The 16,982-nt window shown below is 43.4% G+C and overlaps 1 protein-coding gene across 12 annotated transcripts in view; it reads right to left on the reverse strand.

Moving 5' to 3' along the window:
• Positions 1–16,437, reverse strand: part of Cobll1 (cordon-bleu WH2 repeat protein like 1) — a 154,703-nt gene extending 138,266 nt beyond the window's left edge. For 4 of the 12 annotated variants that reach the window (XM_029535780.1, XM_029535775.1, XM_029535784.1 and 1 more), the window contains exons 1-2: positions 16,048–16,215; positions 15,418–15,544 (exon numbers count right to left, since the gene is read on the reverse strand). In XM_029535780.1, the coding sequence (XP_029391640.1) occupies positions 15,418–15,544; positions 16,048–16,057 (137 nt within the window). In that variant the 5' untranslated portion in view covers positions 16,058–16,215. Of the gene's footprint in view, positions 1–15,417; positions 15,949–16,047; positions 16,216–16,353 lie in introns of those variants that run through there. The other 8 variants (XM_029535783.1, XM_029535782.1, XM_029535777.1 and 5 more) reach the window with 4 other exon arrangements.
• Positions 16,438–16,982: the final 545 nt, after the last annotated feature.

Consider the following 16,982-nt stretch of genomic DNA (forward strand, 5'->3'; position numbering starts at 1 on the left):
ATGTTATCATTTCACAAAGGGCTTGTTGTTTTGTTTTAATTAAGTTTGCTCACTGATGATTCCACACATGTATGTAATGCACTCAGATGAATGTCATCTCTCACAGCCGTCCTCATGCCCCTGCCTCTCAACACCTTCCTTACCCCCTAGCAAGTCCCTCAAAGGGTTTACTGTTTTGTTCTTGTTGACTTTAAAGATCAAGTCTGACTTAGGAGTTCGTCTTATTTTAGGGGACTATAAAATGCCAACATACTGCCAAAATATCCTTGGATAAAACACACAAACATTTCTATGAAAGTTTACAGTTTTACATTCATTTTGGTAAAGAAAAAAAAAACCAAAAAAACTCAGCAGCACTTATATCTTTGAGAGGAAAAAAAATTCAAAACCATCAGAGAAAAGGACGTGTTCTCTGGTAATTATTTTCAGCAGTCTTTTGAGATACCGGTTTTGTTATTTGAGACAGAGTCTCATCCTATACTCCAGGTTAGCTGGACCTTCAGATCCTCCTGCCTAGGCCTTGAAAACTCTGGATTACAAGTGTGCTGGAATCACAGGCTTGAACCGCCACGCCTGACACAATTAATTCCCTACCCCCACGATACTTCTGAATTCTCCTTCTCTTCTTTATAGAACTAGGACAAACAACCCATTCATAATTCTATCTTACACTTCGATCTGTTGTTGTTTGTGTCAACAGGCCAATTCCTCTGCTAACTGGAATCCTGCACCAAAAACGCCAAGGCCGCTGACGATTCAGACTGTCCAACCTTGACACAAGTTAAGAATGACTAGGTACTGCTTGCCTACTTGTGTGGACTCAATTACCTCACTTTCAAACCCCCCAATCTGACTTATAAATCAAACACTCTTTCCTGTCCCTATTCAAACAGGAATGTTAACCCTGTAAATAAGAACAGCATCTCTAGGTCCTGTTATGCTTGACCCATAGTAACGGCACTAAAAATTTTCACTTGTGCCGTTAAAGAATATATTTAATTTCAGAAGAATGAGCGTGTTTCATAACATAAAGCTAGACTGACTCTCAAGAGTGACAAGACATCTACTCCAGTGACTTTGTAACACTATGTCTGACAGCATCTTAGCAGCAGCCGACTGTCAGTGCTTATAAAAGCGAGCAGTTTTTACCTCCCTCTAGTACCACACAGTGAAGTGTCTCCTTCTTTACTAGATAAGCAAATTCCCTGTTTCCATCCCCAACATCAACCTAAGACTCAAGTTCCCACAAATTCAAATGATTCCTAGCAAGGAGCTAACTGTGGTTGGTTTAAGTATGTGTAGAAATTAAATTAAAACCTGCTATTTACACAAATGTAGCAGCTAGGAACGTGGCCTCAACTTTTTCCCATTTCATAGGAGATGTAAAAATACATGCTGAACGCTTTATAGCAAAAGGTAGCATGTGAAGCAAGAAGCCAACCTAAATACCTGCCAATGAGTAAAGCATAACAACAACAACAGCAACAACAACAACAATATAAGGCCCTTTATAAAGAACAGGAGTGATTGCTAAAGTCTACTAAGTTTAAAGTAAGAATTACATCGCTTCTCGGCCTTTTGGCTAAGATCAAGTATAAAGTAAGAATTACTGAAAAAAGAAGAAAATAATACGCCAACACACATTTGCTTATGACATGGCTTCCCGTGCAGGGCATAAGGCTTTTGAGCACCCGAGAACAGGCTGGTGACCATGAAACAAAATCTTCATGGTATGGAATTAACTGAACTTTTACATCTAATTCACTATGAAAGGTTATCTATTGGGAGACTTGAATGGAACCCGAGCGATGGCTTAGCATTTAAGAGCACCCACCGCCCTTACAGAGGACCTGAAGTTGGTTCCTAGCAACCCTCATCAGAGGCCTTGCAGGCGACCTGGAATTCTAGCTCCAGGTCTGATGTCTTCTGAGGGCACCTGAACTCACATGGGCCCATAAACAAAAAACTCACATACAGACACCTTAAAATTTTAAAAGACAACTTCACTGGTGTGCTACCACTAAACTCTATTAACACTGTTTAAATTATGCTTGTCATGTGCATCTGAGAACAATGTTAACTTACAGTATCCTACCAGGATTCCAAACAAATTGTAAACCTAGAGCTGGACATAACCAGCCACAAGGCCCTGGGTATGCTTCCCAGCAGGGGTCAGAAGGACCGGGCAGGAAATGCTCACTTTGTTGTTCCTGGGTTATTTTGATTTGTTTTGGTGTTGCTTGTTCCAAGGTTTTGTTATTGTTTTTGTTTTTCATGGTTTTATTTATTTATTTATTTATTTATTTATTTATTTATTTATTTTGAGACAGAGTTCCGCACTATTGCTCAAGCTGGTCTTGCCTGAACTCACTGTAATCCCTCTGCCACAGCCTACCATGTGTTGGGATTATGGTGTAAGTCACTTGTCACACTGAGAATGTTAATGTCAACCCCCATCACCTTGGAAGTAAGGGGTCTACATGGCAGAAATGATGAGGCTGGGAAGAGCTCTCTCACCATTATGTCATTTCACGTCATTTATATATGCCACCGACTAGAAAAACAACTACATGACACCACCCATACACACTAAGGAGTTACCTTCACTGACACAATTGTCAATTAGACTAAGGGTTAGAGCCTCTCACTCCCATATTACCTTAGTTGTCACGGTGACAAAAGTACTGACATAACCAACGTGTGAGGGAGAGGAAGAGAGCAGAGAGCTGTAGCTCAACAGCTTCAGTTTTAGTCCCTGGTGGTAGGGAAGCTATGGGTGATGTTTGGATAGCCAGGCCCTGACTAAGGCTCCAACTTTGGAAGACCATGAAACAGAGCTAAAACCAGAAACAGCACCAGGCATCAACTAGCCTAGTCCCAAAATATCCTTCCAAAAACTGTGCCACCAACTGGGGACCACGTACCCCGAACATGAGCCTATAGGAGACATTTCCCCTTTGAGCCATGTTACATCCCCCAAAGTGATAGATGTGGTCTTGAAGCAGGTGTACATAAACAATCTTGTACATAAAACATTCTAGGCCATCTAAGATCACTGACGTGTTTCACAACAACGCCATAGACCCAAACCCTCGGAACAGCCTGTTCGGGGTCAGAAGGACATGTTTTTCCACCATCAGAAACTGTTAGCTCTCATTTATCAGCCCTCTAAGTAGAACACATTCTGGGCTGTTTTTTTTTTTTTTTTTTTTTTTTTTTAAATCTTCATCCCAAGTACAAATGTGATCGCCCTGACATTTGCATTTAGCAAGTAACGCATTACTCTGTATCCTAAGCAGAATAAAAGATGCCTTTCCCTGCCAAGCTCCCTGAAGTTGGTTTCTGAGGTAGTGTAAAAAATATTAGCTGCCAGCACTTGGGAGGCAGAGGCAGGCGGATTTCTGAGTTCAAGGACAGCCTGGTCTACAAAGAGAAACCCTGTCCCCTGTCTCGAAAAAAAAAAAAAAAAAAAAAAAAAAAAAATTATTAGCTGCTTACAAAGGGCTAGAGGAAAGAAACTAACATACACAACTGATATACAAATATTACAAAAATAAACTGCATATGAATAGAGTTGTTATCCCAAATTGCAAAAAGAAGTTGCCATTTCATTTTGAAAATAAACATGAATTGTATCTTTAAATTTTTGAGCTTTAAATGCATATGTCACTACAAACAGCCTTTCCTTGACAGGGTTAAACTGTTTGGTCCCTAAAACTAAGTTAAAGGCCTCTGTTCTGGACTCCCGAGCAACATCACCTTTGTCCTCCTTACATGTCCCTGAGAGGATCTGGGAGAGCCTGCATGGCTATGCATCATTCCCAGAAAATGTCCTAAAGCCACAATGGCTCAGCAACTACGTGGTGACTAACTTGGGACAAGTTCCTTACCCACCACCCAAATCACACTTTATGATGAGTAATGCTACAATCAACAGAAGGTTCGTCCCTCTGCTTCTATGCATAAAGAACCTCAGATGCCTTCAACGATTAGAGAGAAATGACCAGAACTTTTACAAACTGATGCGTGGTATGATATCTCTCTTTTTTATTTATTATTATTATTATTATTATTATTATTATTATTATTACTTTATTAGTATTTTCTTCATTTGCATTTCAAATGCTATCCCGAATGTCCCCTATACCCTCCACCTTGCCCTACTCCCCTGCCCACTCACTCCCACTTCTTGGCCCTGGTGTCCCCCTCTATGGGGCATATAAAGTTTGCAAGACCAAGGGGCCTCTCTTCCCAATGATGGCTGAGTACACCATCTTCTGCTACATATGCAGCTAGAGATATGAGCTCTGCGGGTCCTGGTTAGTTCACATTGTTGTTCTACCTATAGGGTTGCAGACCCCCTTCAGCTCCTTGGGTACTTTCTCTAGCTCCTCCATTGGGGGCCCTGTGTTCCATCCAATAGCTGACTGTGTGCATCCACTTCTGTGTTTGTCAGGTACTGGCAGAGCCTCACAAGAGGCCGCTATATCAGGGTCCCTTCAGCAGAATCTTTCTGGCATGTGCAATAGTGTCTGGGTTTGGTGACTGATGATGGGATGGATCCCAGGGTGGGATAGTCTCTGGATAATCCAGTAAGATATCTCTTGAAGGACATGGTGAAGACCAACAGATTAGAAGTTATGAAATGTTTGCCACTTGGTCTCTGTGGCATTGTTTTTCTAGGCACCCAAACCATTACTAGCACTGATGGACTTCACCTTGGAGTCCAAGCCATCCCAAACACGCAATCCCACATACCAAGCTGGGCCTGGTAGGTGGGATAGACACCTGTAACCTAGTTCTGGGACTGGAGACAGGCAGATCCCTAGGACTGCATGGTCCAAAACTAAGGAGCAAATAGAAGACTACACTGACAGCCGCCATCTGGTCTCCTGATCAACCCAAGTGTCCACATGTGCGTGTGCATCCACACTCATCCACCACACATAAACCTTTACACAGAGACAGACTGCAACACATGATCACACGATACACACTTTAAACTCGCCTCTTTTCACCCACAGGCATTCTTCTCTGCCACTTTCAGCTCGACCCTCTTGAAGCACAGAAAAAAAAAAAAAAAAAAACAGAGTATCTAACTGTTCTCTAGGGATGTAGAATGACATATCTAAACTTAGCAACAAGAGCTAAGAAATGACACTTCCTAGCCTGGTAGGACACTTTGTCCAGAAATGTTACAGCCATCCATGGAGTAACAGACAGCAGAGGAACATAGTGGGTCAAAGGACAGGAAACACAGATACCATGCACTTACATAGCAACCTCTTTCATACCAGGACGGGTTTTGTATTGTTGCCTCTATTCTTTTAAAACGTGTATACAGCAAGTGGCAATCGAGTGTCAAAGAACAAGGTGCGTGTGTGTATGTGTGTGTGTGTGTTGTTTCTCTGATGCTTCACTTTGTTCTAACCCTCTTCCTCCACAAGTGTAAAAGTTAACTCAATGGTTCCCATAACTACCCTGATGATTCTTGATTTGATTGGTCTAGAAGGCGTAGCACATCCCGGAGAGCCCAGCATGGAAGGGTCTCAGTCATTTTCCCATTAGCAGCTCAATTTCCTGTTATTCTAGAATATTTGAACTGACTGACACACAACTGCAACAGCTGTTAAAATGCCCGCCGACTGGCTACCACTGGTCCCCCTGGGCTCATCTAGTGCTTTCAGACTTCTGATTTTTTGCAGAAATAATACCCTGAAGACAGAGGGGACAGAAGGAAATCTTCCAGGCCTGGCCATAAATTCCTCACCTGGGGTTCAGTGCCTTAACTACTTCCTTAGAAACAGATCTTGTGTTTACAGATGCTATGGCATTAGGTCATGAACGGAAATGGTGTGATTTTAGCAAATACACCAAAAAGGCAGTCAATTGCTTGATGTTTCTGACAGTTAATCTCAACTATCTGCTTGATAAACTGTAGAATCACCTGGATGCCGAGCCTCTGGGCACGGAGTCATCCCACAGACTGACATCCTGCACTGTATAGACATCGTGAGCTGAGCATGCCCCCATCACTCACTGCTTTCCAGGTGTAAATGTAAGCTCCTCTTGTCTTGCCTTTCCCACCATGAGGGCTGTACCCAGGAACCATGGACATGACTATATACCCTTTTTCCCTCAAGTTGATTTTGTCAAAGCATTCTATCACAGCAACACCAAAAAGAAGCCCAGTATTAAGGTTTCAAATTGATCAGACTGAGAATTGAGGTTTTTCTACAATGGTGCCATCACTACACTAATAGATCACCTACACACACACACACACACACACACACACACACAAATCAAAATTGTTCCGCACGACCATATGATGAAGCCCAGTTATTAGAACTCAAGTTCGTGATCAATAATGTTTCAAAATCTTGCCTCTTGAATACTTGAATCATTTCCCAAAAATCAAAATTCATTTCCACAGTTTCCAGATGTTCGAAATCCATACCTGAATATTTTAATTGGTGGACAGCATTGTGGATTCGGTCTATGAAAGGCCAGCAACCACAACTTACTCCTCACATTTCCTCAGGACCAGCCAGTCCTTAAAAAGCCTTTTCCAAGACAGGCATTCCTCAGATAGGAGGCTTGTGTGCAGAACCGGAGCCCCTTGGCCCTTTATAAATAGTCATGGGAAACTTCACTCTCCCATACTCTTAAGTTTGTTTTTATTATAACAGATGGGGAAAAAAATTCGGCAAAGCAGAATCATGGGGAAAAAAGTCTCAGAGCTATCATACTAATGTTAGCACACTAAAGAAATATGTTTAATAACAATAAAAATGATGTAAATTGTAAAAACAGTTTGACTTAACTCCTAAATAAGTTCAGAGTCAAAATACTAGACATGTATGGGCTGGTGAGATGGCTGAGCTACAAAGATGGCTGCTACCACGGCCAACACTGTGAGCTCGATTCCAGGAACACACAGTGTCAGGGGAGAATCTCCGACTCTGCACACATGTATGCACACACACACACACACACACACACACACATACATTATATGAACGTAAATTAAACTTTAAAAAAAATTAGACAGGAATGCCATCTACCTCGGGTCCATTTTTTTTTTTCCTGGACATTTATTTCTAAAATCTCTAACCACATCTATCATTGTTGGTAAAGGTTTCTCTAGCACAGGAGTCTAAAGTCCAACCAATATAAAAGAAATTAATCCTATATCTTCGAAATGTTAAAATTCAAATACATTTATCAAGGGCCATGCCTAGTCTTCATTTAAAAAAAAAAATGAAATAAATGTACTACTCTAAAAACCCTTTAATATAAGATATATTTTATTTTCTGAATGCTTAAGCCATTTAGAGACAACTGACATTTGTGTTCAATATTTAAAAGAATATACATGTTCTAATTTTAAAAATCAATGTTTCATGTGTTCACTTCCTAAGTTAAGCTGGGAGTCAGCCAACTTTTCTATATAAAGCATCTGAGTGTGTAAATGTTTTTAGCTTTGCAGGCTACAAGATTATAATCTGGTCTATTCAACTTCACTGTGAACACAGTATCCAAATGCATGGTGCCAGTTAATTCAGCTCCTTGAATACACAGGTAGAGACAACAAGCAATTAATATTCTGGGAACGCCTAAGGTCAAAAACCAAAACCAAGCAATTATTATTTTTCAAAATCATTCAAAGTCCTTAAACAGATGATTCTCCCAAGAAGGCAAAAGAAGATCCCAACTGAAAAGCTACATGACGTCATTAACCACTAGGAAAACATGAACCAAGCCCAGGATGAGAGACTTTGTCATACCACTAGGATGGCTACTATTGGCCTAAGAGGTAACCAGAAAATTATAGTTGTTGAAACAGTGAAGAAATTAGGAGCTTTATCTATTGTTAATAGGAATGTAAGACGATATAACTATTAAAGAAAACACTATAGAAACTCCTCAAAATATTAATAAGTGCTAGGCATGGAAGCACGTACTTGGAATCCCAGTATTCCAGAGGCATACTGAGTTTCAAGAAACCAGAGCTAAGGAGCAAGACTCTGCCTCCAAACAATTAAAATGTATTTAAAAACTAAAGCCATGATAGCACAAACCTATGTTCCCAGTATCAGGACGTTGAAGCACATCTTGAGTTCAGTGCTGTCTGAAATATATAATCAGATCCTATCTGGAAGGAAGAAAGGAAGGGAGGGAAGGAGGGAAGGAGGGAGAGGAGGGAGGGAGGGAGGGAGGGAGGGAGAAGATACCAATTCCACATCTCACCACATATCTAAGGGTTAAGAGCTGGATCTAAGCCCTATCTGTACACTCAGACGTGTAACATCACTCCTCACAGTAACAAAAATATGGAAGAAACCAAGCATCCATACATTGATGACTGCATCTTTACATGCAAGTGTACGTTTAACCAACACAAAGGGATGAAGTGTTTGTACGAGCTAAAACACGTAAATGTGGAAGGCAATAAGCCATGTGAACTAAGCAGATAACCAAAGCCTAGATCCCGCTTATGAGAGATGCTCGGTATGGTCAGAATCATGGCCAAAAAGCAGATTGGCTGCCAGGAGCATCAGAGGGGGAAGCAAATCTCTATTTAATGGAAATAAACTTTGCCTTAACAATACAATGGGGATGGAAAGGGGGGTTGCAATATGAATATGCTTAATAGAACTAAATGTATACTTCCAAAGATTTTTAAGATAGGAAAGTTTACAATGTGTGGATTATTTACTACAAATTAAAAATGAAAAAAAAGGGAGAGAAGAACAGGCCAAGTCACCATTTGTCAGGTCACCATTTGACAGGGCACACAGTCTGCCAACCCATGAGGTAGGGCACGGATCTAAAACTCTAAGCATAAGCTGGACATTAAGCTGGCACCAAAGTACTGATTGTACCTAATACCATGTTTCCTTTTTTTTGTTTTTCCCTACAGGGTACAGGTAATTTTTTTATCAAAGCACTTAGGGTTAGGAGCCAATTTCCTGGTGTCATCTCCCCAAATTATTTTATATAAAAGAAGTAGTATTTGATCAACTGAATTAAAAGAGGTCTTAATAAAAAGATGGTTGGCACTGCTGTGTTAATATATCCTACGGAATTGCTACTTTGCTTCTCTCTACCTCACTAGGAGGAAATTAAGACTTTGAAGGAGAAAATATACATTGCTCCACTGAACATGTCTCTCATCTGGTAAGCCCGCTCTCACGCACTCATACACTTGCATGGTCCCTCCATCCCCCCCCCCCCACTCCCCAGAGTGAGGACTGAACTCAAGGCCTTGCACTTGAACCCAGGGTAGGCAAGTGCTCTACCACTGAGCTAAATATACCCAATCCTGGTAAGCTTTCTTACTCTAGCAATAGTGCTGTAAACACATTTCACAGACACATCAAGACAAAAGTAAACACCTTCGCATACAACAAGAGGACTGCCCTTTACTATGAATACAAGTTTTACTGTGAGTTTGAAAACAGAATTTACCATAGATAATTTACTATGAGTTTCAACACACAGCCCAAGTATCTAATTTCCTTGTCAGTGTTACATACTTTTTTATAATCACTGGAGTGTGTAGCACTTTAAAATAAATATGATAGAGACATTGTTTTGAAGAGAAGGGAGGGTCAACTTTGCACACCACCTGAAATAAAAACTACTTTGAGCCATTAAGTGTAAACCGCAGCCCGAATGTAGCTGCATGACATAGTTGTAAACTCAATGTGTGATGCTAACCCTACCCATGAAACACAGAGGTTTGGAAACAGGGTTTTTGCTTCCCAAATCCACTGCATCTACTGTATCCACTGCAGTTGTGTGATCATGGACATGCTAATTCAGCAAGTATATGATGGAGTTAATATACTTCCTCAAAAAAAGGAAAGGCAATTTAAGAATAAAAAAAAAAATACTAGACAGAATGTGAATATAATCTTTAGAAACTCAAAATCAAGCTTAGTTCCTTAAAAACAGCAGTGCCTCCACCCCAAACTTCAGCTGCTGATGCTAATCAGTCACTCTCAAATCTGGTGGCACAGTAATCCTAACCAGGCCTGTGACCCAGACCAAGCCAATCAAACCAGAACAGGTCAATGTGTGAGAATGCACGGGCACTGGTTTTCAGGTTACCTGAGTGATTCTGATGTTGAAACATATGCTAAATATTCAATAGTCAAACTTTAGAACCAATAAATGAATCCAAATAGAGGTAGAAGCAGTTGGCAAGTCCTTCCTTAATTTTCCTCCAATTAACTCCATTGCTCCCAAGCTGTGAAAGTATAAAGTGAGTTTGTTAACATCCTGTCTATTCCAGGTTTGTTTCAAAATCAAGACAGTATGATCCTTCAAAGCAAGGTCAACTACAACTTTGACATTTACATTTTGAAAAATCAAAGGAGAAGCTTATCTGGGTGAGTAATGATTGCCAGCGTAGGCACATGATTTCAAAGATAAAGTCTCAGGCTGAGATCAGCAAACACGTTGCTTTTTCTCAGTGATTAATGCCACGCTACAGGGGACTAACACGCAAAGTCTGGATAACTTTAGGAGACTCAGCACACTCTTCTTTGTGGGGATCATGTTCCAAGTCTCCCATGGATGCCTGAAACCATAGCCGGTTCTGAACCCTATCCATACTATATTTCCCTATACACACCCCTACCTTGGATAGTTTAATTCATAAACTAGGAACAGGGAGACGCTAGAAACCATAACTAGAAAATAGAATACTACTGAAACAAAGGCTATATGAAGTGAATGTGTCTCCTTTAAGTCATTGTGTACTTATTTTTTTTTTTTTTGGAATATCTGATTTTTAAGAATCACAAATCTTCGAATGATGAGACCATTATTAAGTAAAATGATGAGGGTTTTCTTTTCTGGTTTTATTATTATATTTAAGGCCAGGTCTCACTCTGTATCCAAAGATGGCTGGAACTCAGGACAACTGTTCTGTCCCAACTTCCCAAGTCCTGGGATTACAAGCATAAGATACCCAACAAACTTTCTTGACCCTAAAACACTATGGTGCTTTGAGCTGCTTGATGTGATTTCCAAGATGGCTACCAAGTGACTGCGGCCTAGGAGACAAAGTATGGGTAGACACTGCACGGTATACTAAACAAAGTCATCTTTTTGTCCATGTTGGGTAAGATGGACAAAATCCAGATGGCACAATATCATGTTACTAAGATGTGACAACGCTCACAAACTGTTCCTTCCTGGAATGTCCTATGTAACATTTTGGGGTTGTCACTGACCACAAGAAACTCTTAACTAGTAACCCTGGATACCCACAGTAGAAAGTAAGATCATATGTGGTTACTCTAAAACCTTTCAGCTCTTCAACCTGTGTCTTATCGGGGCTCTTCTCTCCCAAGATACACCAGCCTAGCATTTCCAACCAAGGAAACTAGTAAGCGATTGCAGTTTTCCCGTGTCACAATACAAACTACACCGGCTAGCTTTCATCTATGTGAAAAACCTATATAATAGACTCACATAGATGACAGATGTCAGATAGCATACATATATGTGGATACGTATTATGTGATATCTATGAATGTTCAGAAGGAAACTTATTTAGATGAATTCAAAATACTACAGTTGATTTGAGACCTGGACGGCTCCTACAATCAGAGCAGGTTCTAAAAACACTCACCACCAAGATGACTGCACACCACTTACAGAAAACAACTCTACTGTCCACAGCTGAGTCAGTTAGCAGGGAGCTAGTTGAGGCATAACTATTTAGTTGTTTACAGCTAAATCATTACTAGACTACAAGGCTCAGTTACTATGATTACGTTGTGTTAGGTTGGGTCTAGTGGAATAAGTGCCAGAGCCCAGTTCAAATCAATTGATTTTTGCAACTTTACTTTAAAATCGTGTGTGTGTGTGTTTAACACACAAACTTTAATCTAGCCTGGTATGCTAATGCACATATAAAAGCATCATTTGCAAGAGGGTGAGATGGGAAGATCCCAAGTTCAATGCTGGCCTCCACTTTGTGGGACTCATCTCAAAACAAACCAACTCATGGGGAAAACAAACGTAAACATTTCATCTCAAAGTAAAAAAAAAAAAAAAAAAAAAAACAGGGCTGTTGGAATTCTGTGGCTTAGAAGTCTAAACTCAGCAGCAGTTTTCAAAGTCAAACGCCTACAAGACGTCCATCAAATGGCCATCGGATGCTTGATGCTTGATGCTTATGCACAAAACTAAAAAGGGGAGCTAATAAGGTGGTGAGGGACTGAGGTGAACCAGAGCCATGGTAAACCCCTGAGGAGGGGTGAGGACTGGAACAGGACCCCTTCTCTTTTCAGCAGGCGTCCATGAGACAGCCACATCTATGCAGATGAAGCCATCTCTCCCAGGTGCTAAATGTGAGTTAAGTCTAGAAAGCACTGAAGAAAAACTTCAACCATCACACATTTACATATGCAAGATTACAATTATTTAGAATGTATCAAAGCCGCAGTAACCAAGAGGCCACCGAGTATTTTTTTTTCCCTAAAATAATGTTATTTCCCCTTCCCCCTAACATCTTATGTTACAATATACTAATACCTGCCACTAGGCACTTCAGGAAGAAAAGAGGCCTGTTTAACACCAGCTGTAGAGACTAAAAGCCTGAGCTCAGGCAGCCCTGTATATTCACCAGGTGAGAGCTCACTAGCTGCACCCCAGGGCACAAGGAGCAAAGGAGGAGGAGAGAGTAAGAAACAGAGCTGAAGGCAAGCAGAGAAAGCCAGGCTCACTTTACAACAGTATTCTGTACCCCTAACCAACCCACTCCTGTTAATCCCCGTAATGACCTTGTCACATTGTCACACCTCTTAAAGGCACCACACCTCCAATTCTGTTACGTGGGGGGGGGGGGGGGGCAAAGTTTCCAACCTAGGAATCTCCACGAGATCTGAACTATATAAACTATAGCACTCTGTTAACGATTCAACACCCATATGTTAAAACGTAGATTGTGTCTTACCTTAGTCAGAAGACATTCAAATCAATTAACACAGTGAGCAGGTACCCCAGAGCTCAGGTTTTACTAATTGGCTCAGTAACTCAAGCAAAGAGCTTCCTCCCCCTCCCCCCACCCCCATTGTAAAATATGAAGCTGCATTGATTTGTCCTTCAAATAACCTGTTACGACAGAGTAAACCTTGGAAAATTACAGAGGACTTCTTTTGAACAACAGTATCCACGGATAAGAACTAAAGTAGGCCTCACCAGCTATTAGGCTACTGAGTCATGATATAATTAGTTCTATAGTAAGGAACCTACCTTCAAAACCAACAATTATATCATATTAGAATTGCACCCTGCACCTCCTAAATACTCTCGTTTTCCCACAATTTAAACCTTTTTAAAGGTGTCTATTTTTATTTATTTATTTATTTTTAGAAAAAGTGAACCCTAACCCGGAATACTCATCAGAATAACGGGCACTTGGCATAGACAACGGGCACTTGGCACAGACCAGTGGGAGAAGGAAAGCCACTAGGAGCTTTTTTTTTTTCTTGAAAGAATACTGTTAGGTATTATTGCAGTTTATTTACAGGTGCATTTTCCAGATGTCTTCCCTGAAGTTTGAAAGGTAAGCGCAAAGATTCTTTAAAATATTTTCCTCTTTGGGGGTGCATCGGTGTATGCCTGTAACCTCAATTTTGGGAGGCAGAAGCAGGAAGGAGGTAACCCTCAACTATAAAAAAATGTGGTTCCAGACCAGCCTGGGCTAAAGGAGCCACTGCCAATTAATTAATTAATCAATCAATCAATCAATTAATTAACTATGTGCATACTCTCATTTGTTTAGCCCCCAAGTTCTCAGACATACAACCTGGGGTCTAGGCTTGGCATTAGAAAGCTCTTTATATTTCTTCATCACAGAGTTCTCCCCGGCCTCACCTATTTTGTTTAGAAGAACTGATTCTTGAGTATCTGGGAATGTATGTTGTGTAAATGTTATTACACAGACGCACAAGGGAATTCTCTGCCGTTTTCTGAGAGTCTAATTCAGTCTTGGGCGAAAGCTTGTTTGACATTAACTTACATTAATCCATAGCTCTGTCTCCAGGCCTTGCTTTACCTCATCCTATGAAACACTCTTTTATACAGAAAAAAATATATGGAAGGAGACACATTAGTATCTAAACGGTGGAAAGTCACCCTCCAAGAAAAAGTGGTGCTCTATAGCAATAGGGGATATTTGCATGGAGGAGATCTAAATTTAGAGGGAAAAAGTAACGAATTCATACACTGAATGTTTCCTCTACGTAAGCATTACACTAAATATCTGTTAGATTAGTCATGTTGCCTTGAGACTCTTCCATGTTTCCTCTAGACAACTGCCAATGCTCGCATGGCCTCTGATGAATAAACATGCTGTGACTTGCTCCTAAGGAAACGCCTGTCATGTTCCAGGGAAAAATGACTTCTTCACTCCTTAAACCAGAAAAAAAAAAAAAAAAAAAAAAGAACGACTTTCATTCATTGCTTACAAAGTCACCTGTTTCTTAACGTTCCTATTTCCTTTATTTTCATACTGTTTAAGGCATTTCTAGGTTCTGACTAACGAAGAAAAAGAGAAACTGGGGGTACTTTATGGTAAAGAGGCTACATGACAGCAATGAGGCATTCTCAACTAGGACAGGGTTGTGTAGCTTGACCATTTACCTAGACAAAGGTTATTCACAAGTTCTCCCGGCCCTTGCAGGACTACCTGTTCCCACCACTGTTTACCCAAACGTTTAACAGAGTGATGTTTAGCATATTTGGCAGGAAGGCATGCTTCATTTAATATTAACTCACCATGTGACAGCCCCTTCCCTTCCAATCGCTCCTCAAACACGTGACGGTTAAAAAAAAAAAAAAAGTATAGGTGTTTGCCAATGCGACTGACTTCGCGCTGGCATCACCAATTGGCCAAAGGCACATACACACACACCCCCAGTCAGAGGCGAGCACCCCGCCTGCTCCCGGAACTGTCAAGCCGGGCTGACAGCTGGCACACCTTGCTGCGCCCTCCGTGCACTTTCAGGAAGCCCCTTCCTTGCAGTCACCTTGACAGAAGCCATCCTCCTGGGCTGGAGTGCTCGGTCGTGGAAACTTTTCCTTCCTTTCCCGGAGCGCGCTTACAGGTGTCGTCCCCCGCCGCTCCAGAGCCCCAACAAGGGGCCCTTTGTTACCACTTTTGCTCTGGGACTCCTCACCCAACGCCTGCCATTCGCCTGGCCTTCCATAATCCCGATCGGAAAGCTTGCCCAAACCACCGAACCCCCCACCCCGGCTCTCCCGGGAGGACGCAGTCTCCCGCCCGAGTGTGGCCCGGCCCGGGAGCCCCGACGGCCCCGCGGGGAGCTCGCCGTGGGCAGGTGAAGCGCGCGAGGCCTCGGCGGCCGAGAGGGAGGCTACCCTACTTACCCTGCGGAGCCCGCGGGCTGCGTCGCGGGGGTGCGGGGCGCGCTGCGGGGTACCGGATCCGAGACGCTGCGGTCCATCGCGCTGCTGGCCGCGGCGCGGGCTCGGGCTCGGAGGCGGCGCGTCACTACTGGGGTGGGAGAGGCCGGCGGGTCAGGGCGGGAGCGGCCGGGCCGAGAGCCCGCCTCGACCCACGGCAGCCGGGGGCGGCCCCGCCTCCCCGGGGCGCTTCCACCTGCGGGTCGGTCCCTGCCGGAGGGCGCCGCGACGACGGCTACAGGTCTCCGCCCCGGCCGCAGCCCGCAGCCAGTCGGCGGCGAAGGGGCGGCGCGCGGCGGCCCGGGCTGCGACTGAGGAGGAGGAGGAGGAGGAGCGGACCGGGCGCGGGACGGTCGCCACGCCCGCAGTGCTGGGACTCCAGCCGCCCGCTGCGCACCAACTGAATCCCGTGCAAACTTTTCCGGAGGAGCTGCGGAGCACAGCGACCCCGCCTTCCCCAAGCCACTGCCCGCTTTAGGGGACCCGGCCCGTCCAGGCTCCGCTCCTCCCCAGCATGGCTGGCTCGGACGCCCGGAGCGAGCGCGCGGCGGAAAGCGCCCGTCCCCTGGCCGCTGAGTCAACGCCCCAACTCACCCTGCCCCATGGCCCTGCCGGGAGCCCCGAGCTCGCAGCCGCCTCGGCCACCTCGCCCTGCAGAAGTGAGGGTGAGGAGGTCAGCATCGGAGCGAGCAGAGCAGCCAGCCGGAGAGGGGACGTGGAGCGAGGAGGAATTTCCTACCCCACCCCGCACTCCTCCTCCGGGCGCGCGGCTTTAGGGTACCGCGGGGGAGGCCGGTGGAGAGGAAGCGTCTAGGCTGCTCGTTTTTAGCCCCCACTGCCACTGCGTAGCTTTGGGAAGCCCCGCGAACCCAAGGGAGAGTGGGCGGACAGGGAGGATACCTGGCCAGCAAAACCGCAGGGAGGACCCAAGCTGTAGCGGAAGTGAGGAGAGCTCGTGGACCGAGTCCTGCAGATTGACCACCTGCAGTCTGACCTTCGAAGTGCAGGATTTTCTTTTTAACCTTACTGACCCCTATGGTTGCTGGCCTTTAAAAGGCACCTCTGACATTGCGATCTTTTTAATCCCTGGCAGGTTTAAGCCCGTCCAGTCTTCCCAGGCATGCCTCCCTTGATGTAAACAGCCAACAGCTGTGATTTGAGGACTGGACGTTCTCAGGAATGACAGCCTATAAGCTGAGAGAGAACAGCAGAGATTTAGTGACCTCCTGGAAGTTTCACAGGAATAAAGGAATCTCAGACAGTGCTTGCTTGTTTGTAGTTTCGGTTCCTGCAAGAGTTCTTCTCAGAGGAGGCATCCCACCTGACAGCCAGGTTCATTTGCATATTTTTTCCTTATTCTTAGAAGCTTGCCAACTGTTTTAAAGTAAGTCATATTGATGAGTCCAAAAGCGTATGTCAGGAAATAATGCTAGATTAAAAATATACAAATGGATACCTCAAGTGGCAAATAAATCTGTGATAGGCATAACAATATGATGTAGGATAACAAAGGACTTACATTTTTGGTT

The sequence above is a fragment of the Mus pahari genome, chromosome 3 (genome assembly GCF_900095145.1).
Source record: "Mus pahari chromosome 3, PAHARI_EIJ_v1.1, whole genome shotgun sequence".
NCBI lineage: Eukaryota > Metazoa > Chordata > Mammalia > Rodentia > Muridae > Mus > Mus pahari.